The sequence below is a fragment of the Poecilia reticulata genome, chromosome 9 (assembly GCF_904066995.2).
Source record: "Poecilia reticulata chromosome 9, P_reticulata-male-v2, whole genome shotgun sequence".
Classification (NCBI taxonomy): Eukaryota; Metazoa; Chordata; class Actinopteri; order Cyprinodontiformes; family Poeciliidae; genus Poecilia; species Poecilia reticulata.
In genome coordinates this window covers 7,679,469-7,705,705 of record NC_088838.1, presented here as the reverse complement: position 1 = coordinate 7,705,705, position 26,237 = coordinate 7,679,469, and the positions used below count along the sequence as shown (strand labels likewise).

At 38.1% G+C, this 26,237-nt stretch overlaps 1 protein-coding gene across 7 annotated transcripts; it reads right to left on the bottom strand.

The window, feature by feature from the left end:
* Window positions 1-49: 49 nt before the first annotated feature.
* Window positions 50-26,220, bottom strand: tango2 (transport and golgi organization 2 homolog (Drosophila)). 7 transcript variants are annotated; one of them, XM_008417631.2, is made up of 11 exons: window positions 23,517-23,635; window positions 20,620-20,799; window positions 20,148-20,223; window positions 19,947-20,029; window positions 14,161-14,249; window positions 10,418-10,537; window positions 10,198-10,315; window positions 4,253-4,320; window positions 3,895-4,048; window positions 3,574-3,678; window positions 50-1,153 (listed from the first exon to the last, which is right to left on the bottom strand). In XM_008417631.2, exons 3-11 carry the CDS (start codon window positions 20,184-20,186, stop codon window positions 1,033-1,035), a joined length of 897 nt encoding a protein of 298 aa, XP_008415853.1. In that variant the 5' UTR covers window positions 20,187-20,223; window positions 20,620-20,799; window positions 23,517-23,635; the 3' UTR covers window positions 50-1,032. The 7 variants fall into 7 exon arrangements, with proteins under 7 accessions (XP_008415853.1, XP_008415855.1, XP_008415854.1 ...); XM_008417633.2 differs by having other exon boundaries at window positions 3,895-4,045; XM_008417632.3 differs by lacking the exon at window positions 20,620-20,799 and having other exon boundaries at window positions 23,517-23,581.
* Between the last annotated feature and the right edge of the window lie 17 nt (window positions 26,221-26,237).

Sequence of the window (26,237 nt, the reverse complement as noted above, 5' to 3'; positions counted from 1 at the left end):
TACTGCATGGCATGATAATTTTGCTTCAACCAGGATTATGACAACGAAATAAGAAAAGGCTTTATTTCAGTACAGTTGGCCAGAAGATGTCGCTGTTTGCATGCTGATGTAAGATGAGCTACATTACTGAATTGTATAATTAAAACATACTGAAATCTGTTATTTGTATGAAAAAGATGGTGGGTTTTTAAACAAATAAAATCATGCTTAAGCCTTCATACATTATCATATTTAGGCACAAATAACACCAATGACTTTAATCACCTACAGTTGCAGTCAGAAGTTTACATAAAGTCATCATAAAAATTAGAGTAGACGTGAAACTGTAGTTTAAAAATGTCAACAAAAAAAATAAAAATCTTCAAATATTCACTTTCCCATGATGTATTTTTTTTAGAACGTGATTGAATAAGCTGTATTCCATGTCTAATAGTTGTAAATTCATTATTCGACAACACAGGATGTCATAAATACCATAACATTTCTGAAATACCCAAGTGCTGTCAAAGTAATCACTAATGGTTACCTTCATCTATAATATGCTGTTCTGTCCTCAAACGTTGGTAATTTGACTTTAAAAGATCTAATCTGAAAGAGTATTGAGTATGTATTTTTTGTTGGTAATATAAATTTAGAGGTAGAAAGTTTGACTCCAACAACATTAGACAGCATCACGAGGACTTTCTGGTTGCCTGGACAATAACAGATTAGACGTTGTCAAGCATCCCAGCAAGCGTGTTCTGTGACATGTGGATAAAACGTTTTTATTCATAAAAATGTAATTGTCCTTTGGCGATTTGTTTAACTTAGGACAATTAAAGAAAAAAAAAAAAGCCATCTGAACTTAACTCAAGGGCAGAGAATTCATGTCGGTCATGTATATGAGACAGACGGCGTCTAGCTGAAGAAAAAGTGCACAGAGGTCTTTCTGCTCTTGGTGGTGCAACGAGGGCAGAGCAGCTGCAGCAGAGTGGCTGATGGAGGGGAAAAGGGTTGCAGAAAGGCACAGAGTGGGTCTCATCTAGCTCGTCTTCACGCCTGGAGGTTGAACTGGAAAGAATTGGTGCTCCATTTGCTCCTGTCAACGTCGAGCATTGTGCGCTCTGTGAAGGTGACATTCCCCTCTGCATCTATCAGGATTATTGTGTTGGTCCTGAATGGGAAAAAAAGCCAAAAAAACCCAGAAACAACATTGGTAAATCTTGAAGAACACCTGATAGTGATCAGAAAGGGTCAACCAGCATGTCAAGGTTTGAATAAAGACATGTCTAGCAAAAATATTCACATCTTTTGAATCTTTCCGTATTTTGTTGTAACGTATTTTTTGCGCCTTTGCGCAAAAAATACGTTTTTGCGCAAAGGCGCAAAAACGTATTTTTTGAGGTGTGTGTGGATATATTAAAGCCCCCCCTTATTTCATGTTAGACATGACAATCAAAAGCACACAAAAAATTGTTTTGTAATAAAATGTAACAGCAGCACCCAATGCTCAACACATTTTCTGTTGAATACACAAAGCAACATAGTTTTTAAAAAAAAATAAATATCTTCAAACTATTCACTTGTGATTAAATGAGTCTTTTGAGAAAATTGGTTTGCATAAATCGAAGTAAATACAACCTATTTTTCCTGCTTAGCTAGCAATTTGCCAGTTAGCTCCCCAATCTGGACTTATGAAAAATGTCTTGATTCAGTCAAATCTTCTGACCTGTATCTACTACATCCACTCTGTGAATGTTTTGCTTGCTTGCTGGTCTTGCTGCAGATCATTTTAAAGGTAACAAAACAATTCACCATGTTGTGAGCAACTCTTGGAGCATGGTTGAGTAGTGACTATGTTCTTTTTTGTTCTTTTTTTTATAAGTAAAATGTACCAATAACAAACCTAGTCAATGTTATTATAAGTCGGGTTAGTTGTCAGAAGGTGTAAGTAAGTCTCCATGAGAGGGAGTATTCCAGAAAAAAAAACACAGATTCACTGACTGAATTATATTATATAATTATATTTGAATTTGTGCAACAAACAACAAAACATAACAAAAAAAAACAAAAACCCAAATGGCCATTCAATTTGATAATATTTACACAGGCCATCATTCAATAAATCTATAAAAATCCAAGTGCACACATCAAAACATCACTTGTAGTAAATATTTCAATACATACTGCCAGTACAAACTGTAAGAACTAACTCTGCTTTTATATTTTAGAGTACATCTAAAGTTAGGACTTTTATGTTTGATTCTTAAGTTTAAAATTAAATTTAAAATGACAATTTAAAAAAATCCTTAGATAAGATTAAACTAACTCTGCAACTAAAACATTGTCTTTCTGGCTGAGTACAAACAACCAGAGCTAAGGTAGCAAGTCGTTTTACATCACTAAAGAGCAAGAGATAGGCATCGTTCAGGCTGAGTACAAACAATTGGAGCTAAGATAGCAAGTCGTTCAGACCATTAGGAGAGCCATGTTTTAGATAAAGCGTAAAGAATGGGGGGGAGAAGAAGCAGATTGCTTATCCTGCAAAATAACAGTAGGGGGGTGTCTTTCAGACTCACCAAGAACAGTACAGACAAAGGGAGCTGAGGAGACAAGTCGCCTAGACCACTAGGGAAACCATCTTTTGGACCAAGTACAAAGAATGGGGTGAGAAGACGCAGATAGGGCAGACCACTAAAGAGCAGGAGATAGGTGTCTTTCTGGCTGAGTACAAGCAATTGGAGCTAAGATAGTAAGTTGTTCGGACCGCTAGGACAACCATCTTTTAGGCCAAGTACAAAGAATAGGGGGAGAGGAAGAGATTGTTTATCACACGAAAGAACAGTAGAGAGGGTGTCTTTCGGACTCATGAAGAACAGTACAGGGCAGTGATACAGAATTAGTGCCCTGTACAAAATACAGAAAAAGACAGGACAAAAACAGAGCAAGCAGGGCCAGCATGGGGAGGAAGGGAGCAGAGGAAAAAAGCGTCCGCCTTCACCGAGAGAAAGAGAAGCTTTTATAAGTGTTTACGACTGTTATTATTAGTAAGTGTCATTTGGTAAATAATGACACTGATAATGCAAAGGTGCTCTAAATGCTGCATGAAAAGTTCATTAAAAGTGGCAACTTTGCATTAAACGTGTCATTATTTACCGAATGACACTTCACGACTCATAAACATTCATTAAGACTCCTTCATGCTCACAACAGGTGATATGTCATGTTCATGACAGTGTCATGTCAGTTTTATACCCCTTCACCCCTTCAAACAAAGTGTTACCAAAAACACAAAACCGTCTGATTCATCATTTCTGAAAAATTTGGAACAATTGCTATTCTCAACACAAGAACAGGATGTGGGTCAGTTTTTCTTCATAAATGCTGCCTGTGACTAATTCAGTGCTTGTCCTGGTCAGGTAAATTTGTACTGTTCTTGACTTGCAGGTGTGGGCTGCCCAAAATTACTCTGAAGGCGCAGGGGCCACACTTTGAGCACCCCTGACCTGAAAAATCTTCTGGTAGTCCTTCCTGTCGCAGCAGGGTGGCGGGAGGAACAAACGGAAAGATTTGTCGAGGTTGGGAGCCACTGACCTTGTGCCATAATGAGGAGAGCGGACGCATACAGCTGACATTGCCTGGACCATAGACTTGCTGTATCCTTCACCCAGCTGCTCTTGAAGTGGGTCAGGTGTGTTCCTGTACAGGAAAGCAAGGACACAGAAAAGAACAATCTTTTAGTAAATATACTTTATGTGCATTCAATTGGTAAATTTTTTCTGCCACATTTATAGAAGTTGGGACAGTTAAAAAAATAAAAAATTCTCTGAAACCTGTTTTTTAAGTGTCAGATTGAGAAAAAAATCACAACAGAGTATGTTTTTTCATGCTTTCGCGTGAGTGTTAGTCACTCACAGCTCCTCGTTGTTAAGGACGTGGAGAAGCTCTTGGACCAATCCGTCGCCGGACAGCGACTGGTCGCCGACGATGTTGGTAAAGTGCTGCTTGCCTTTCAGAAGTTTCTTCCACGGAGTATCCAGGAGCGAATTGCTTAAGCCGTAGATCCCTGCTGAGGAGAGACAACTTGAACGATACAAAGATGTGTCTACACAATCTCTGCTGGGTGTCCTTTTGGCCTGAGCTTCAGCAAACAACACAATCTGAGAGCAACGCCGACAGAAAATGCCAGGCAAACGCAGACGGGCCAGAGGCCAGGAGGAAAGGTGGATGGGGAATGAACGGTTTCTACAGCAACCATAATAAAAACACAGACCTGGATTCAGACGGATGGGTTCAGAGCTGCCTCTGTTTCCATAGTAACACACAGTGTCTTGTTTGGCTCTAGATGGGACACAACGTCATAGAAAATTAGACAGACAATTACATACATCTATGCCCAGGTGAGAATGCAGTGGCAAGAGTAGTAATGCATATGTGCTGATAAAATAAACAAGAACAGCAAATATGACTCAACAGGGAAAAAGGGCACGTTTCACTTCATACCAGTCTCAGATTATTGGAATTAATACATTTACATCACTTCTGCAAACTGTTTGTATTGGAAACTAGAAAAAGAAGACAAAGAAGAGACTGCGGGATTGAACATTGTGCTGAACTGCAGGGGAAAATGACGGCTTTTATTGTACAATTCAATGCTGCAGAGAGCATTTAACTATAGTGCCACATCTCCTTTCGAACCGGTTCGTTGCGGTGAGTAAATTCATTCTGAGAAATCTATCCAACATCAAGGGCATCTGTCACAGATTTAGTACAGCAGGGAGAATCATAAATTATGACCAGATCCTTTGAACTGGAAGGCCAGTGAACGTTTTGATGTCAGTTTTATGTCAGCCGTAGCAGTGGCATCAGTCAATCTGAAATGTGGTGCAATATTGCTCCAACATCGAACTCGGACGCTGTTCAGAGAAGAGCTGGAGACTCTTGCCTGGTTTGTGGCCGCAAAATGGACAGCGCCATGTTTTAGAGTCATGAAATCTACAAATATCGAAACCATGAAACGTAAATCATATTCAGCACTTAGTAGATTTAAAAACTGTTAGGTGCTGTATTTGTATCCGTGACAATTAGCAGTAGCAATACTGGTTTTTTCTTTGTGTATGAGCCAAATGAAGTAGAGAAGATTTGACAGCAGATGGCAGTGTTTAGCTGTTAGCAGTTAAATGCTGCTAAATTTCAGTAATGCAAGCAAAACACAGGCTGATTATGTGGGAAAAAACTGAAATATGCATAATCAGCGCCAAGCTCCCTGATACAAAGCAGGCTATTTCAGCCAGAAGTTTTTGGAACATATTGGTGGTACCTGGTTGTGCACATCAGAATACCAATGCTGATCAGAATATTTCAACATGCAACATGGAGGCAGAATTTTGGTGGCTTGAAATACAGTTTTGTTTACAAATAGCCATTTGCCACTATGGTGAAATGCAGACAAAATGGGTTGAGTGTGTGGTGAGTCTCAACACTAGATCCTACAGATATGTTAACCCAACACTGGAGGGCAAAAAGACGATTCTTTTACTTGCCATCCATAGTTGCGGTGCCGGAGTAGAATGTTTCCGTTAACAAAATGTAACCTGGAGATGTAGCTATTATTAATTTAGAGCAGTGCGCCGCAGCAAAGGGAAAATAACGCAACAAAAAGCCCAGTGAAGAACATCTTCAATTTTCTCATTCTCTGTTGGCTATGTTATGCATAGACCCGTTGCTGTATCTACTGACTGACGAGAGCCCCACTAGTTCTCACCTGTGAATTGTCTAGATGCCATAGCATTAACAATTAGTAGCAAAGCACTATGTCTCTTTTTCTTAAATATATATTAGGCATACATTTAAGATTTAGTGCATTATGTTGACAACTTGACAGCTAAAATCAATGGTAGTCATCGTTAGCAAGCAGTTTTTTGCCATCCAGCAGGGAGCTGGGTGGCGTGATCTCACACATGCGTCGTGTCTATGGAAAATTAGCAATAAATTACATTAAATATTGTCACATAAGACTCTAATGGAATACTCTTAAATCATTAACAAATATCCAAATACCCTCCATGCTTAAGGAGGGTACGGACTGACGCATGCCAGATAAGTCCTGGGGCAGACAGTTCCTTTTTTGTACCACAAAAACTCTGAGCACAAACAAGACCAAAACTGTTAAAAAGTACGAAACTGAGAAGGGAGCAAAAAAAAAAAAAAAAAAGAAAAACCAAAAAAAAAAAAAAAAAAAAAAAAAAACACCCAGCCATACGCTTTAATATCAGCAAAACCACACTACACCGAGGAGAAAAAAAACACAAGAGTAGTCTGACAAAAACAAATCTAACACTTTTGAGCAGAGCATGTTCTAGAGGCAGGGAAATATGTGTTAAAGAAGGAAACACCAGACACACAGAGCAATCCTCTAAGCTGCCAGCTGACATTACGAAATCCTTCCGACAACAGCAATTCCACGTCCTTAATATTGTTTCTTGTACCCAGAGCCAGCTAAACATCATAAATAAACAACAACACTGTCTGCGTCCCTATGGTGACAGTCAGCACAGCCGCAGTAGACGGTGTTGACAGGAGTGATAACAGACACTGCTCCTACCAAGCTCTGATGCTAGCCATTCAATAAAAAAAAAAGAAAGAAAGCAGATGGAAGTGTAAACTGAAGGGAAATAAAAGAATTAGTAAGGCACAGTAACCAAGCACAGAGCATGAAATATTAGTTTTGTTCTTGATATTGTGGCCTGAACTAAAAACCCTCATGTCGGTGATGTGGATCAAATTGACCATGGAGGAAGCAAGGTGGAGGATTTTGTGGAGAAAGAGAGAGAGATAGAGAAGAAGAGAGAAAGTGGCCATTTCTGCTTTATAAAAGTAGCTGGAATATTGAGGTTCCCATCAGCAGGGCTGTGGGTTGATTTGGGCAGAGATGAGGGAACAGCAGGAGATCAGAGCCACTGGGCATAAAAAGAGAGACGGCAAAGAGGAAAGAGGGTTTTTTTCTTTAAAAAAAAAAAAGAAAAGAAGAAGCTTTTTTTTTAAGATCTCAGGCAGAGAGGTAATCAGTATGCCGGCTGGGAGCGGTTCAAATGAAGAGCCCTCTATGTTGACGCTGTAGAGCAACTTCCCCATCGCCAGCTGTGGCGCAGTTGCCTGGAGATGCCTGGATGAGCTTCCAGCATAGGCGATGGTGGGTCAGGCTTTTAGGCAAGCACTCTGAAAACTCATCGCCCAGAATTTTAAGTGCACCCATAAATACGGATGCACAGTAAAAGCCACGGATAGGGGGAACATATCCATCAAAGAGTAATCTCCTTTGGTCTTGATCAAAGTCAAGACCAAAATCTAGTTGAGAGTCTAAGCTTGAAAAATTATGTCCAAAGATGCTCTCCACTCTATCTGACTTCCTTTTACAAAGACAAATTGGTAAATATACCAGTCTGTACATATGAAAGACTTGATGCTGTAATTGTGGTAAAAAAATAAAAAAAATAAACATTTTGGCCAAGTATTAAGTGGAGGGGGTGAAAACAAATGCATGTCACACTCATGAGGTTTTTATTTTAAAAAATGAAAACATAAAATGATCTTCCTCCTTTTACTTATCCTTTTGCAAACCACTACAGCTTCACATTAACTTCATCTTCTGCTGTAATTCAGCAAGGCTTTTCAGAATTACGTTTAGAAAGTTTTTTAACCTGTAATTTCTGGAATCTGTTGACGTACCATAAATCTGTATGAAATGCAGCGGTTGCCCATGGCAAAAGCAATTAAATGAACCAATCACTTTTCCCCTCTGGTTGTGTTCTGTGGTATCTTATGAATAAGAATATCTTAAAAAACATAATGACTGGATAAAAAAAAAATCCCTTTTGTAGAAAGATAAACAGGAAGATTTAAGGCCCACTTTAATTTCTCTTCATCCAATAATGACCTCAGTATAAGTTTTTAAGATTTTCTGTTTGATTTTCTAAATGTTCTCTTCTTCATATTTGTCGTGCTTTTTTTTTTCCTCCACCACTAATTTTCTTTTTATTTGAAGTCACTCGGAGGATGTAAAAAATATTCTGTGACACTTTTATTCTGGACAAAGTAAAGCTTTCTTTGTTTCTCTAAAAAAATTGAGAACCACTAATGATGTTTTATTTTAAAAATAATCATAGTAGATGTTCCTTTAAAACAACTACAGTTTATCTAACCCTGCTATGTTGTAATGTGTGTTATTGACAGCGTCTCAATGTTTCTTTCTAAGGTCAAGCAAAGTTCTGCCAAGCATCACAACTCGTGCTTTTAGGCAAAAAGGTTCGGCTAATTTCTGAAGTTATGATTCTGAATCAGCTGCACTCAAGCTGGAAGCAGGTAAAATTCTCAGTAGGTGAACATAGAATAGAATAATCCTTTATTGTTTCGCTGTGGGGGAAATTCAGGTGCAACAGCGACATTGAGGCATGTAGATGGAGCAAAAGGTGCTAAAATTATATTTAAAAAAAATATATGGGATATACAGTACAGTAAGGACAAGCTTGTATATTTCAGCCTCTTTATTGTGGGGTTTAATACCCACTGTAAGGTACCCACTGCTAAAATGAATCACAAAATCAATCAGTTAAAGGTTAGAAATTATTATTCAAAGCATTAAGCAGATCACATTGCCAAAACAAATCAGTAAAGACAAATAATCCATTACAAAAGAAGGCAACACCTTGACCTAATCTTCAGCTTCATTTGGAGTAAAGCTGCTCCAGACAAATGAGTGAGAAATCCTCTAATTACAATATAAAGCAGTGGCCGTCTCCATCCACCTGATGTGTTATTGATTGGGGAAGAAGCAGCCTATTTCTTCAGCGCTGCGGGACACACTACAGCCGAGAGGAAATTAATTGCTAATGCCGGTGTTTATTTAGAAGATGAAGGATTTCTTTCTCTGTGTTTCCTCTCTTGTCCACAGTGAAAGCAGTTTTTGGTATTGTTTTTTTTTTAAACAAAATGAAAAATGTGTTCTTAACTTAGCTCCTATTCATGCAAATATGTAAAAAATATAGGAAATGTGAAACAATCGGATGCTTTTTGTTGCGTCGGAGCTTTTGCTTCAGGAAAGAGACGAGTTACAGTAATGAACAGAAATGTTGATAAAACAAAGCAATGAAAGGGAAGCACAAGCTAAAAATAATAAATAAATTAAAAAGAACTACACTGGTTCAAGATCCAGCTACAGGCCATGTTAGCAGGATACACACCTCCTGACACCAAAAATACCTCCCCTCACACCTTTCTTCCCCTGCAGGAATTCATTTGGGTGTGTTTGAACCCAACTTCCAACCTCTCCCTGGCAGGCAGCGATGCAGGTTTCCATGTCAGCTGCCTTCAGGGACTTCCTGCTTTGCTAGCATCTTAGCCTCCACTGAACCCATTTTGAATTCTCTTTCCTAAGCAGGTCACTGGGATTCAGTAACTTCAGGCTGGTGAAGACAAAATAAGAAAATAAGACAGCCCTATATTTTCAGTGCAGTTCAGCATCACTTCCTTTTTCTTTGTGCTTAAAATTGCTCGTATCGAGAAGCAGTTTTCACAGCTACTGTTACACGTGCAAACAGAACACAGCCTAAGAATAAAAAGCTGATTATTTAGTTAAATATTACAATGTAACAATGCATTTAAAGAGTTTTTGTTCTTCATGAATATAGAAGATGCATGAAATTGCGTACAAGACGATAATTGTTCTGTTTTCCAACTTTAAACATGCTTACACATAGGCCTATCGCAATAAGTAATAAACCAATTAATTGTGTGATAAATTAAAACAAACAATAATTTTTATTTGAAGGATTTATTTTTCTTCTCTTTTCTTTTTCTTTCTACTAAAAACTGGTTGGTAAAAGTCTTCAGTCTGGTGTTTTGGTCTCAACTAGCCCCGTTTTTGAAGGACAATTTTGTTTACAGAGACTTTTTAATTATTTTATTTGTTGTTTCCAGTTCCAGTTCCAGTGATATGTTAGAATTAAAGGTTTATTGATCTTTTAGAATGTGGTCTTACATCATTATGCCATTTCCATTACGTTACTTGAAAATGGTCTCAAAACATCAATATCATCATGTAATCGCAATAACTTACCGTCCAGCAAAGTTTATCACGAGAGGCCTACTAACACATAGGTCTGTGTCAGTGGAGGGCAAATAACAAAAACAAAGGCATAAGTCAGAACACCTTTCACTCACTTGAACTCAGCTGTGATGAGATTGAAGCCGTTGTACATGTGGCCGTCTGCAGACACCTTCTTCAGGTAGGAGTAGCTGTCTACATCCTTATCCATAAGGTAGTTCGATACAAGGAACCCTGCAGATCGGTAAACGGGGAAACGGTGAACATCGCTGGCATGTGGGACGGGTGGCGGTCCAGATGTGATCAGATGTGATGACCCGAACGTGGCAGGCTCACCTCTTCCTTGTGCGTTCGGGTTAGGATGTCCTTCCATGTAGTTTGTGATGGCGGCCAGGTTGCCCCTCTTGCAGATTCCCAGCCATGATCCACCTTCCTTGCCATACTCTAGGTCCAGACCTGGTAAAGAGAAATTGGTGCAATATTTAATCTGTCAGTCCCTCCAGAATAAAAAAAAAAAAAACAAAACAAAAAAACATTTTGTGTGATTTTTTTCCAATCAAAATCATTGATTTTGTGCTGCAGCTTTAGAAATATTTGCGAGGAGTTTGGCGATATTTTCAACCCATCCCGAAATCTACATGTAGAAGAAAGAAAATGAGAAACAAAGTAACAACTAAACAGCTCAATTTTGGTGACTTGCCATTTTGGTCGTGGACCCTAACTTGACATGAAGTAAGGTTTAGGCAGCAGTATAATAGAAGGAAGAAATACGGCCACCTGCAGGCGGGAGTTGGCAGTCACTTAAGCCCAATGTTTTTGATCATTTTTGCAGAAATTTTGCAATAACCTCACAATTGTGCGGAAAAAAATGCAGGGATCTGTCGATTTTGCGTAAATTTCTGCAAAATTAGGAAAAACTGAAGAGACTTTCTGCACTGATCCAGAAAGGTATTCCTCAAATTATTTTGCATTCTGTGATGTCATGACTTGTACTTTATGTGATAGACCAAAACAAAGTAGCCTCTAACGATAAAGTGGAATGAAAATCTACAACAAAAACAAAAAATGAGGTGATTTTGTCTTCATCCCGCTTCACTCTGATTCCCCTAAATAAAATTTGCTGCAACCGTCTGCTTTTAAAAGTCACTTAATGAGTAAGCGGTGAACTCTGTTTACTAAGCGTTAGTATGTAGTTTAATGTAAACCGTATGGTAAGGTAAGGTAATTTTATTCATATAGCACCTTTTCAGCAACAAGGCAATTCAAAGTGCTTTACATAATTAAAAGGAAATACAAACAAAATACAAACCAAAGGAAAGAGCAAAAGAAGAAAAAGAAACTAATAACGTTGATCTAAAGTAAATAAACTAGATACTCCTATTCAGGTTAGATAAGTCTAAGCAAGTATCATCTGGTCTAATTCCTTTTCTGGGTTGGAAGAATAGGAGTCTAAAAAGTAGTTGCTAAAGTAGTTTTTCTGGAACCTAAGTTTGTTCTGAGATGCTAAAGAAGTCTAACTAAGTATTTTCTGGACTTTCTAAATATGCTCTAAATTTGTAAAAGTAATGAGTACTCCACAGTTTCTAAGTTATAATAAAAACTAAATGTTCCTGTCCTGGAAGTTTTTTGCATTTCTGGATTCTAAGTTCATTCTATGTCCTTTTCTGGATTTCAATAATAGGAGTTTCTCTGCATAATAATCTAAAAAGTAACCTAAGAAGTATAATATTAATCTAGATAGTGAGAACGCTACAGTTTCTAAAAAAATAAGCTAAAGAGTGACTAATAAATTAGAGTCTCTGGATTCCAAGTTTGTTCTAATTCCTTTTCTGGGTTAAAAGTGAGTACTCCACAGTTTATAACAAGTAATAATCTAAAAACTAAGTGATAAGTAGGGTGAAAAGACTACATTGGGTAGGATATGCCACATATGGCAAGACAAAAACAAAGATATGCTGGGAGAGACGTTGGGATCAGGAGTGTGTGTTTGTCTGTAACTATGAGGTGTTTGCAGATCAGACCATGTCTCTCACAGCCTGTTCTCCCAAATAAAGTCTTTGATAAAGGTGGAATAATCAAGAGCAAGTCCTTGAGAGTTCAGCCATAAGATTCCCAGGGTGACTTCAGGAGGGTGAGGAGATGGGAAGGAACAGTTTGTCTACATAAACTCCAGGAGACTTGAGATAGCCAGAAAGCCACAGGGAGGATTCAGAATAACAAATTCTCTTTAGATCAGGCAGACTTCAAATTTCTGTCTGTCCCAGAGTCTACCCTATATCTCTTATAGTTCATCCCAATCATCCAAATGAGTTTGGCCATTCCGCTGAACCGAAACTAGCAATTTCTCAAGACCGATTCCATCCTGTTAGTGCGTTTTGAGTCCTCAGCTGGGCTGCAAGTCTTAGCAAGACTCACATCACAGTTTGAGTGTTCACAAGAGTGGCCAAATCCGTCACAAATTTTTTGATAAGCCAGGCATGCACAAACTCCAAACAGCAGAAATCCTGTTATCATGAATCCAAATAAATCCAGGGTGAATCCATCCTGTTGGGTGACGTCTTCTCGTTGAGAAAATGTTATCAATTGCCTTGAGAGACCGGTTGACCAGATCCATAATTTGTAGATTTAGAGGATGTGCTCCAAAAAAGCAACACAGAAACAGAGTAAGCAGGGTGAGAATGGGTAGGGAGAGGAGCAGAGGAAAAAAGTGTCTGCCTTCACCGAGAGTTATCCATCCATCCATCCATCCATTTTCTTTCACCCTTGTCCCTCAGTGGGGTCGGGAGGGTTGCTGGTGCCTATCTCCAGCTAACGTTCCGGGCGAGAGGCGGGGTCACCCTGGACAGGTCGCCAGTCTGTCGCAGGGCAACACAGAGACACACAGGACACACAACCATGCACACACACACTCACACCTAGGGGCAATTTAGACAGACCAATTAACCTAACAGTCATATTTTTGGATTGTGGGAGGAAACCGGAGTACCTGGAGAAAACCCACGCATGCACAGGGAGAACATGCAAACTCCATGCAGAAAGACCCCAGGCCGGGATTTGAACCCAGAACCTTCTTGCTGCAAGGCAACAGCTCTCACCGAGAGCTAGACCGAAATAAATAAATAAATATAAATATAAATAGACTATGTGAACTATTATAAACTTTGACAAATACCTTTTATTAAAATCAATACCATAAATCTTCTGTTTTATTTTACCGAACTAACTAAACTAAGTACATATTATCCAGTGTAACATAACATTTTCAAAAGTATTTTAATTATGTCTTGTATTCTGTGTGCTTGTATGTATAGTACGGACCATAAAATACCAAAAATTATTAACATAATTTTTTTTTTATACATAGGACGGACAAATTCAACGTGTTGCGTCGCGTTAAATGAAACAGAGTCGGCCCATCCATTAATTAGCTGCTTTCTTTCTGGATTCCTCTCCCTTATATTGTCCTATTAAAAGGTGAGTATGTCAGCAGCGCTTCCCGGTGATCAATTAGGACAGGTCCTCTCCACCGAGAGCTAAATGCTCCCATTCCTCTGTGGGAGGGTAGATAGCTGCACAGATCCCTCAGGAGCTATTGCTTACTTCCCTTCATGGTCCGTCTCCTTCAGGGTCCTGCTGCTGCCCCCCGTGCCATCCCCCCACTCCCCTCACACCAGCCCTACAGATAAGGCAGGGCCATTTATTCTTGTCACATCGCATAAAAACAGCCATCAATTACGGACCCGCTGGTGGAGTCCTGACCCCTCTATTAAAGTGGCGAGAGGAGATTGATGAACAACGAGGTTATGTCTGTGTTTCCTTCTTACGCGGGAAGAAAATAGCAAGAAAATAAAAAACAGCAAATGATTGATTTCCTCTGTTTGGCTAAAATGTGCACCGGGCACCTGTAAAATTGGATATGGTAATTCAGCTGACTGTGGGTTGGGTTGTTCTGTGACGTATTAGAAGAAAGTCTAAATTGGGAAGTAAAGAAGTAATTCCACCTTGATTACTGAAAAGCCAGTTAGCAAAGAATGTAAAAGGCAATCAGGCAGTGATATATCTCTAAAAAGTCAACTTACCACTGAGGATTTCACCGTTGGTGCCCCAGAAGTCGGCAGCTTTGGACGGTCTGTTGTAAAACTCATCTCTATTTGCAGCCAAAATTAGCCTGAGGAGATTGACAGAGAGGCCAAAGAAGTTCTTTTTTTAGATTTGGTCATACAACACAAAGTCACTGAGCCTTTGGGAGACAGGTGAGTTTTTCATACTGGTTTGTAAAGGCACTGAAATTTCATTTCATTTCATTTCATTTATTTATTTATTTCGAACAGACATTAAAAACAGTCGAAAAAGAACAAGAAAACAAAATAGAATGAGACAAACTTAAGAAATAAAATGTCAAACAAATTATTTTGCCCATGTGACATGCAATTTTCTATTTTCTGTTTGAAAAGGAGCAGGTAGAAGATACATCTCATAATATCCTGCCCCTTATAAATCACAGAATTCATTTTCACACTGAAAGTTTTCAACTGTGCAAAAAAAGTAATTGATGCTTCTTATTTCATTGATTTCAAACCGATTGATTTCCCTTAAACCTCCCGCATACTTAGTGTGGTGCTCAGGAGGAGTGTGGCAGATGTCACGGTCGGACAGCGGCGAAACGGGTGAGTTGTCCCGTCAGACTGTTAGTTCCCGAAACTTGTGAAAACTCACGTTGTCAGTGCGACCTTGCTGGACCGTGCAGAGGATAAAAAAAACGTATGGGATCCAAATCACCCTGACTCTTGAGACCGCACAAGGGTGAAAATGGTGCCACATTTATAGGGATGCCACTTTTATGCATTGAGGATCTGTTGTGCCCAAATTCTCTCTGCCAAAGCCAAACATTTTATTCTGCCACTCACTTGTGTTTGGTGTCTCTTATTGGATCGGATGGTTAATGTTCAAAGACACAAGACACATTAGCAGGGAAACAATTTATTCCCTTCAACATGGAGGTCAGTACTGCGTGGAAGAACTAGAACTAGAGCTTGGTACATCCTGCCCCATTTTTGACTGTCTGGTGACCCATCCAGTTGATGCTGCATATGCTCTCCTGCCATGATTGATAAAACAATTTGGACCTCAAAAAAAATAATTATCGATTTGAAGCTTGCTATCTCGCCACCTACTATGGTGTTGTTGTGGGACTGAAAATGCTGGTGGCGATGTTGTCGTTCCAGGAGTTTACACCGACGAAAGTAGTCTGCTGTAAACCAAATCGCTTGAGAGCGACCCCTGGCTAGGTCCGGATTGCACCACCCCTCAGGTTGCAAAAAACAGGGAGGAACACCACAGGATCTGCAAATTGAGACGAATCTGGCCAGAAAAGAACCCAGTCAGCCTGTGGAGAAAGGGCTTAAGAGTGGAAAAATGGGATTGCTGCTGGTTGCAGAATATGACCTTGACATATTTTCAACTCGTAAAAACGATAAGCCTAATTTTCCCATTGAGATAGATTCCACTCCACACCATCACGCAGGAAGAGAGGATTTCTCAAGCTTGAATGCAACACCATTTAATGTAAGATAGGTAAAATTTCCAACAACAATATTTATCATTAAGACAACTAAAAAATTTTACCAAACTCAAAATTTCCTACTTTTTTTGGCAAGGTTTAAAACAAAGCCAGAATGATTTTTTTATTTATTAAAAATTTTACCATTTAAATACCAAAGATAGAGTTTTATATGCACACAAATTTACTCTCCAAAATTCAAAGACTCAGCACACAAAGAGAACTTGCTACTGAAATAGAGAAACACGAAAATAAGGGAGTGAAGGTTATGAAAACTAAAATAACCAGATACTGTACATTACTTAAGGTTCCACTTGTGTAAATAACCAATCCTGATGCTTTCCCCATTCTGGTGTGTCAATTGGATTTTACTGACACATCATGACTGCAACACAATTATAACCTTGAATGGGACTGACATCGTGTGCCTGTAGGTTAATCCTAGAACTGAACTTTGACCTGGGTTACTCAGTTTTTCAGAGAGAGAAACGTTGCCATTATGTTTATGTCTTTAACTTTTTATCTGATGCTGAGTGGTAATTACCTGTAATTACTGCCAATCCTGAGCAGGATTACTATTGCAATAACACATTATGAGTAGGGTAAAACTAACCCTACTTTACAGCAGCCTACGAACTATCATAACATTATAAATATAACCCTGCTAAGCTCTACTAGTAAACTGAAAAAACGTTAGAGCATCCGTCGGCTTTGTTACTTGTCACGCTCAACAGCCAGGCTAACTACCCGTAGCAACACAAGCCAATAACAAAGTATCTCTCTGCTTTGTAAATTCAATACGACCACATGCTCAGTATAACAAAGGCGACAAATAAACAGTTTATCACTGCAGCTTTTGCAATATTTTAAATATTATGGCAGCAGATTTTGCCACTTCTGTTTCAGAATTTACGATATCCTCCCGTTTATTTTTTGCAACTCTTAAACATTTTATTAATCGTAAAATAGCAAAACTCCAACTCCTGACTGCTGTTTAAAAATGTCTATCATTAAAGTCTTTATACACTTGTATACCAGTGGTACACGTGATACATGAACCACTGGTGTTGCTGAAAACTAATTATACTAATTACAACTGTGATAACTGCTGTGATTTTCTTCTACCGAAATGAACATTTTACCTTAAAGTTAAATGTCTGTCATCATTTATTCGCAAACAAAAGTCCATTTTATAGGATCTTATTAACATAATATCACAATTCTGCAAAGTACATGGACTTAAACTAACAATAAAATGTATTGATTTAAACACCATCTGTATGTTTCCCCCGAGCTTGGCCGTGGTCCACCAATTATTCTTTCAAGATGGCCGCCAAAACACAAGACTAAACTGTCCTCTTGGGGTGTTTTAAAGGCTAATGACAGCCTCCTGCAGCCCGCACTATGTGAGTCACCAGTGTTAACTGGAAACAAAGCAAACACTAATGATGCTACACCGGGCACAGCATCTGTTGCTGGATCCTAAGGGAGAGATCCCATACAAGCGTCTCGATCTCCAGTGTCAGGCAGCCGGCTGTATCGTGTTGAAGGCATGCTGGGAAGCGGAGAAGGATCAAAGCAAAACCAGAACTCAGCTGACATTTATTTCTTTTTTGTTCAGCAAACAGAGGCAGTGAACTCATGTGAAATGTTCCTCACAATTTCTGTCTGCCCCTAATGATTCGTCTGGTTCATGTATGAATCCTATGAAATAAACTCTAGAATGTGCTCGTGTTTACAGATAACCCTGAATGTTTGGTTGTTTTTGTGCAACTTGGAAAAACATTATTTCAATGTTTAATGGCAAATCTTAGTGAATGGATAGAAAATTCAGAGGGTCACCTCGGTGATCTTTTGTGCAAATCTGAAAGGGTGGGATGGTGTGGTATTAGGGTGAAGGTTTAGTAAAGTTGGAGCCGTCCTCCGGGAATAAAAGATGTTTACAAAAAAATTAGATCATGAAGAATAAAAAACGATGTTGGTGATTGTACTGCAAAACAAATTTTGTGTAGTTTGAGCAAGATTATTGAAGATCTGAGTAAAAAGATAAAAAACAGAACATCAACAACAGGCCTCCAGTCATATGGTGGGAAAAACATTACTATTTATGAATCAAGTAATACCACTGCCATTAAAAACTAAGCGCTATGCTAATTGTTTCAAGCAACAATTTATGTGGTTCTGGAAAAACTGCTGAGGAATTCTGCCTACCTCTACTGTCCAACTAGAAGAGTAATGCAGAATACAAATAAGTATGATTGATTTATTGGTTTATTTATTGATCACCTTTTTGGTCTTACTGGCAGTTTTTATGATTGATAGATTTTGTGGTTTTAACCTCCACTAGTTGAAGTTGTGGAATTTAGCCCCAGACCCGCTAGTTAAATATTAATTGCTGGTGTGTTGTTGTAAAATGAACTGCGCTATAGGACATAAATAGATAGTAGACTAATGCTATGTTATTGCATTTTAGGAAATACACATTTCATTTGTTTTATTTTTTATTTTTTTTAAGTAATTAAATTATTTGCTCATTTGCATCTTTGAATGCATTTGTAGCATTGTATGGAAAAAAGGCTGAAGCGGTTAAAAGAAAATTCTGCAAAATCAGCATTTTTATTTGATTAATCAATTAATCGTAAGAATATTCATTTACTAAAATAATAGTAAGTCGCGGCCCTAATATTTGGCCAACAAATCACCAACCACAGCAAATCATAGTGGTCAATGCTAATCTCTGGCCGACTGATTGGCGCTTCACTCGTTTAGATTTTTTGTTTATTCAATGACAAGTCAACAAACGGGGAGGGGAAAAAAAACTACATTTTGCCAACTACCATTTCAGAATGTCTCATGAGTATGGTTGGAAAACTTAGTATTTACTAAAAGTCGCCACCAAAGGATGGTGAAGGATCAAGCATCAAGAACAAAAAGCTATTGTGATAAAATACTAATACAAAGGAATGTGGAAGAAAAAAGAACAAGCTACAAGGAGAGCTACAGGCCTCCAGTCAAAGCAGAGGGGAAATAAACTACATAAATAAATTAACCTGCTTTTTGACTTAGTCTTTGCTGAATAAATGAGTATCTGATACATATTTTACCAGTTTTTAGAACTAATTGCAATATTTGTACCAGAAACCAACCAGCAAGCCGAACGAGGACACACCATAATTACATCATTATTGTAAATGCGACTCTACTGTGTCTACATATAAGCCATAATCACATTACAATGCCCTTCAGCTGCTTGGGGAATAAGTTTTGCTATGAAAACTAGCAAAAGGAGGAAAACGACAATATAAACCAGAAATTAGACGTCAAGATAGAGAAATAACAGCATGTGGGTAATCACTGAGTCATCTAAGCTGATTAAGAAGCCAACTCCCGCAGAAACATTTCAGTCATTTTGTTTTGTGAATTTAATAATTACACCTGATGAAGTTGCAAATTTGTTTTTAACACCGCAGAAACCCGAAGTTTACATACGCCAAATCAAAAGGCGGGTTCTGCAAACGTAAGGCTGGAAAATATACAAATAGAACCTTATCAGTGCTGCTTGGAGTTTACTGAATAATTGGCTGAAATGGCTGCCTAAAATGTATGGAGTAGTAATATTAATTATTACAATAATGTCCCTCATTAGTCTCATATCTCTTATGAGGAAGGTCTTCAATGTGTTATGTCTGCAGGACCAAAAATGACAAGTTTCACATCACATATGGGTGATGTCCTCAATAAAACAGCTGATGAGACCCAGAGAAGCCAAACTCAAATCTAAATGTTATTTAAACTTGAGTTTGCCTTGTGTTTGTAGATGCCTGTGGTCAATATCACTGATCTAATCTCTGCTACAACATCTTTACAAATATTTCATCTCAAGTTCAAGCAGAAGAAATACTTCAGAGTGTAACCCCGCCTGATCAAACAATATAATTCCTCATTAACACTGATTCATTGTGGTGTCTCTCTGTGCAAGTTGCGTTATTTAAATTATAATTTGCATACGTAAAATGAAACTAAATGGCAGGTACAGTAACTATATTAACTACAGCACAAAGACCAGAAAAAGACTTTCCTCTGCCTCAACTTGATCAAATAACCCTGAATACATGTTTAAATGAAAGAGGATTCTTCTCAACAATAACTCAAGTTTATCTAACTTGCACAAAACCAAACAAAGTTTAAAAGAAAAAACAGCTGGACTTGAGTTTATGTAATTACTTTGCTACATTGTTAAACAGTTATTGTTTTTGCCCTGTCCTGGATGACTGAGGACCTTCGCCAGCATAAACTTGCACTTACCTGTGACTCTTTGACCCTGACTGACTGTCCCTCTCTCTGTCTCTCTCTCGCTCTACGTCCCGCTCTGTTGTCTGTTGCTTTGCCTAACAACACCATGATGAAACAATTTCATAAAAACTTCTGCCATTTATTTGTTTTGTTTTATTTTTTAGAAAATTGTATTATTAACTTCCCTTTCAAAGTGCAGCGTTTCTTACTTACTTGGCCTTTTTGCTGCACTGAAAAATGATTGGGTGTCATTTCTTCGCTTGTCTGTCATATTTACTGATGCGGTTGGCTAACAGAAAAACACAAACACACACTGTGTGTTACTTGCAGAGTAGCAGAGAGGCAGCAACGACCTACTGTGAGAAGCTGGTGGAAGGAAACCCAAAACATTTGACCACAAGTCATACAGTTTCATGTTCCCACATAGAAAATGCATGTAATCTTTTCTGATATATTCTTTCATTATTGTGGTATTAAGCAAATACTTTTTATAAGTCTAACTGACATAAAAACAGGAAAGGTTTGGTCTGATTTAACTTCCGACAGTGAGAGGAAAAAATCGTGTCATTTTATTATGTGTATGTAAACTTGTGGTTTCAACTTTACATAATAGACTTCAGATAAATATAACAGCACACAATACATTTCAACTCTCCCCAGGTCCCACTTAGTACTCATAACACACCTCTGTCGTCCTCTCCTTAGGCAAGGTCAGGGCTGGAGAAGGTCAGAGCAGGGCTACGGCCAGGCAGAGAGTTTGCCCTCAACCTCGGGGGGAATATAATGACGTACACCTCCGTATAGCCCACACTGACTGCGTGTAGCGCGCCAGTCTTTACTTCCAGCTGAAAGGAGTTACCATTTACTGCCGGATAAGGGACATGGAGACCGCAGGAAATAAAAAAACAAAACAGTAAATTGATTAAAAACTGACTGTAAAACAAGGCTACTGCTGGGGAAGTCGGGATTACATTTTAACAATTATTGTGAAGTGATTATCTAATCTCTGAAGTGAAAACCAGGAATGCACCAATCCATCTTTTTCACTTACAATAAGATACCAATGTCTGAGATTTCGTATCGGATAATAAATATCTGATACGGGAAAACAGTGCTGAATTGACTGAAAACAAACTGAATGTACTGAGGTTATATTTAATAATAAATCATGTGATCAACTATTTCAATTGGCGCATGAAGAAATGAACACTAAAGACATACAAATAAATAAAATGCCCTCACTTCAGAGCTCTGTCAGCAACACAATCAACCCAGACTAAAGTAAAACCAATTAGTACAACTTTTTCACTTCTGACACGATGCCAATGTTGCGGCTTTGAGCATTGGCCGATACCAATATTGACCCAATATGACAATGGCACAAATTAAACATTCTTGTATTACTTATTTTGCAGGGTGGAGTGTTAGGAAAGGCTTGATCAAGTGATGGTAGTCAGAGAAAAATAGCCAATAACAGTAGTCATGAGAATAGCTGACCTATTTATTATTAACCAGTGGGTCTGTCTGCAGATACAATTTCTATTGGGGTGAACTAAATGCTGGAGTCCAGTTCTTCTATCGACGGCGGCTTTAGATGCAGGCCGATCTTATCAGATATGAGTTTTTTTTGGCAGATGTCAGACAAATTTCCGATATTAGTATCGAATTCAGATACCCATACAATTTAGTGTTAGGATTACAGTGTTATAAGTACCAATGTTCCACTGTCTGGAGAGTACCAAAGTGTTTTTATTTTCATATTGAATGTCACAGGGTGATAAGAGACTTCAAAACACATCAGGTAATGGAATAAAGCGAATAGATGCACCTCAAAAAGCCCCCCACCCCCCCGCCCAAAAAAAAAAAAATGTACCTAGTCATTTGTTTTTGTTTTGTCTGCCTTTAGTGATTTTGCTGGTTCTCACTCTGGAACCTTCTGGTTGTTTTCTGTTGGCCCCAACTCTGTTGTTTGTGCCTCCCCCACTCAACCTCTGCTACTACTGACAGCAACATCCTTTCTCATTATTTCTGGAAGAAGCAGCGGCACCCTCCGACAAGTTGCAATTCTGAGGCCATCTGACGCACATCTTGTAAGAGCCTCTTATTTACTGTCACTGATTTTTGTCCTGTTTAAGCAGCTGTGCTCCATCGACTGCGTTTCGGATCAACTGACAGTCTGGAAGGAACTGGTTGTGAGGCAGGGATACTTGAAACTAACACATTCGATCTTCTTACGCCGTCAGAGCCTCTCATTTCTAAACAAGAGCAAGCCGACCGAAGCGTATCCCAGCTGATCTGTTGATCTGTTGTTTTCTTCTTTCCTGTTCTGGAGTTGTTCCCGCAAGCGGCCATTTACCAAGGGTTCGAGCAGCATCCCAATTTATCTGTGTCACAATTGATCAAAATATGTCCATTTCTGTTCTCCACTCTGATGTATCCATGCTGCGACTATAAAAGTGATAATGACACATTTTACGTAAAATCTCCATTTCGTAAGACGTCCGATGCGTGACCTGGGTTGTGACATTCTTCCCTCAGCTATATTTCTGGCGATTCAGCCAGTGTTTACGAAACTCTTACACATCTACTTCACAGCAGGACGAATCAGATCCAATACGCAGAAAAATCATGGAAGACATTTTAAAGTTAATCTCTGTAAATGCTCATGTGAAAAATGCGACCCAGTTAGACTTTATGGCACAATGTTTGTGTAAAACTCAAACGGATCTTACTCCATAATAACAGATATAAACAAAACGCTCTATAATTTATCTTCTAAAACTGGCCGGCTGTTATACTCTGCATCGAGAACTGCACCCCAGAGCATTAAAACATAAAACTTAAGCTGCCTTACTTTGTACTTTTTCATAGTTAATGTAGAAAAGCTTTCATTATAAATGAATGGGCACATTCTGAACTTGATCGGTCATTATAATCTCTGTAAATGTTCATGTGAAAAATATCAAGGCATAATCTTCCACAATGGCTCTTAATGACTATCACCAAAAAAGGTAAAGAGCAAACTAATGTTTGTAAAATATGGATAAATACAGACAAATATATAGTTTAGCAGCTTAAAGCTTTCTTATTTTCTTTTTTTTTGGCATAATTACATTGAATTTCTACAACAAAATCACGTTAAAAGTACTAGCAATCATTTTTTGGACCAAGTTTTCTTGTCAGTAGGTTGGCATTTTTAAAGAAAATCTTCCACAAAGATCAACACTCCACAGAAGAAAATGCATCAATTCTCTTTTTTTGCTAATGTTTTTCTTTAGTTCAAAACCTAAAAATGGAAATGAAAATAAATATGCCAAAACTTCTAGATTACTAGTCAAAATGCATGCCATTTTTCCTACATGTCTCGTAACGTTTGTGGCTCTAAATGAGTTTTACTGAACTGGAGAGGGGGCAAAAATGGCTCTTTAGATTGTAGATGTTGCAGACCCCTAAAATCTAGATTAACTAATAATGACAGTTTAGAACATCCTGGTCTTCCTACTAAAAATCAATTTAAAGCACTTATTTCCTTAAGTTTGTTTAGGAAGTTTTCACATCAAAGCATGGATGATTTTGCCTTACCTGTAGGCATTTTTGGACGCAGGCCGAGGATCAAACTTTAAGAAGATTATACACATGGATATTCTGAGACCTGGCGACAGGAGTATCACTCAATCCACATCTGTCTTTATTTAAAAGGTATGTCTGAGGCAAAAAGAGAGAATCAGATCAACAGTTTAGTGTTGAAAGGATGTAATATACCACTATTTCAAAGTGCACAATATCCACCACTGACATTCTGAGTCAAAATAAAGGCCTTTTTATGGTGCAAAAATATATATTTTAAAAAGTACAGTCACACACGACAAAACTTTTGTTTGATGCATGCCATACATGCCTCTTCAGCTATCGAAAGCAAAAGTATTCGTATGGTTTGAACTTTCCCACATTTTTAAATAGTACAACCACACCAACACATCAATGGATTTTGCTGGAATTTTATTAAATAGGTCACCAAGATCAACACATATTAAATTAATTTGGCATGAAAATAAAAATAATATAAGTGCCAATACTTTGGAAAACAACCTTTCACCGAAGGTCTTTTAAACAAGGGGCTACACTTTTTTTTTTTTTTTTCAAAATTGGACAAATAAAACACATTGAGATTTGCCATAGCCAAATTCCAGGAAGTTTAAGGGGTATGAATACTTTTAGCAAAGCGTTGCACCTAACAAGCTAAAAGGATAAAAGCTGAGACCTTGACTGTATATTACACTTTATTGTTCACAATATATAAGGAAGTCCAACTGTGTTAGCTAATGGTATTGACAGACTATTGGTATGCATTTGCCTGAGTTGCTCTTCAAAATGAACAAGCATAATTGCGACAACAATCGATAATAAAGGTTACTTTCAACATAACTTAGTTAATAACTAGCTAACATTAGCCTACTAACCAGGTTCAGCGAGAACACAGCAAGTGAAGTTCAGCTGCCTACCTGACCAACGTGACACTACAGAACAGACGGGTTTATTTGTTCAGCAGTGTTTCCCAGTCGTCTTGAACACCATTTACTGCTAAGAGCTACTATTCAGTATCCATTCACATTCCTTGTTGACAACTAAAAGGAAGCGCTTCCAAAGAGTTGCCTCGATTTGTTCTGTCGATTGAGTCGGGCTTCGCTACACCAACGACGTTTGTCTGATTCGCCATTAAACCCCGCCTTTCTGAGCTTTATAAAATGAACAAAACGAACGCATGTCAAAAGGGGCTCAAAGGTTGGATGTAATTCGTGGCTCCGCACCATTTACCCGCCTGCGTGGTAAGCGGCACGGCGAGCAGAGGGAGTTTTCGCTCCATTTTAATCAACATTGATAATATCCGTAGCAAGCGGAGAAAGATGTACATGCAATGACTGAGTAACCGAAAGTTACATAGAAAGGATGATGTTCACATCAATATATTGCTTGGTATTTGTCAAAGTAAGTCTGCTTAACACCATTAATTCCAGATAGGGTGTTAATGAGCATGTAAACTTGGTCGGGTTTCCCCCCACCCCCTATATTTTGAAATTAAATTATCAATACCTTTTGACCTAATAATTGATATGCCTCGCAGTCCGTGGTTGAGAGCAATAACTTTGCTATCCGTGGTTGAGAGCAATAACTTTGCTATTCATTCAATCCTGAAACGCCTCCCTTCCACCCAAATCCCACACCGGTTGACGGAAAAGGATTAATACCGACGCATCGGCTTCGTCGTCCTTTAGAAATGACACGTTAGTGCGTCCGCCATATTGTGAGTGTCAGGTTAGCCTATAATAAACAACGAAAGGCATGCTTACAGACTTTAATTAATAACTAATGTTTACGTCAAAAGCAATTTTAATAGACAATATATGAACATACACAATTAAGAATTTACGAATGACGATACGACGAGGGACAAGAAATAATAACACAAACATTGGGGTGGAACAATGAGCTTACCATGCCACAATAATTTCGTTGTTTTTATGCTAAATAAGCTTAATTATTTTTCCCATGTTATTTTATATTAAGTTGTATAATAAGGAAAGGTAAGAAAAAACCTGTATTATTATTATTATTATTATTATTATTATTATTATTATTATTATTATTATTATTATTATTATTATTATTATTATTATTATTATTATTATTATCACATCCAGTAACTTAGAATAAGTGTTCCGATAAGACGTCAAATTAAAAGTACCTTTTGAAAAATACAACGTTTAAATATACTTTTCATTCAACTCACTTAAAAAGTCTTTTATTGTTCTGATGTAATATTTTAATCTTATGTTGTGTTTTCATGAACTACAAGCGGAAAACCACCATAATTAGTGGAAATAAAAGCTTGCAAGCATCAGTCCGGTGCAAGGAATCTATAAGTGTCACTTGTGAATTTAGTACTGAAATAAATACACTTTTTGATATTGTAATTTATTCAGTGCGACTATAGGTAAGTAAGCTAAAAACAAATAAGGGGTATTGATACTCATTAACTATTTTTTGTGGAATTTAGAATGGTCATTTAAAAGAATATATATATTTTTGATACAATTTTCGTACATGAAGTATTTACATCTGCGCAATAGATTTATTTATTTAAGTTGTTATTTATTTAAGTCGTCAGAGTAAATATTTACTCTAATAAATTTCTTACTGAAATTTCCTCCAGTACTGCACAAGTGGCGGTGGGGCGGAGACAGACTCGCGGTGACCGACAGCATCCAGCACTTTTTGTTGATGAGAGGGACAAACGCCTGCTCC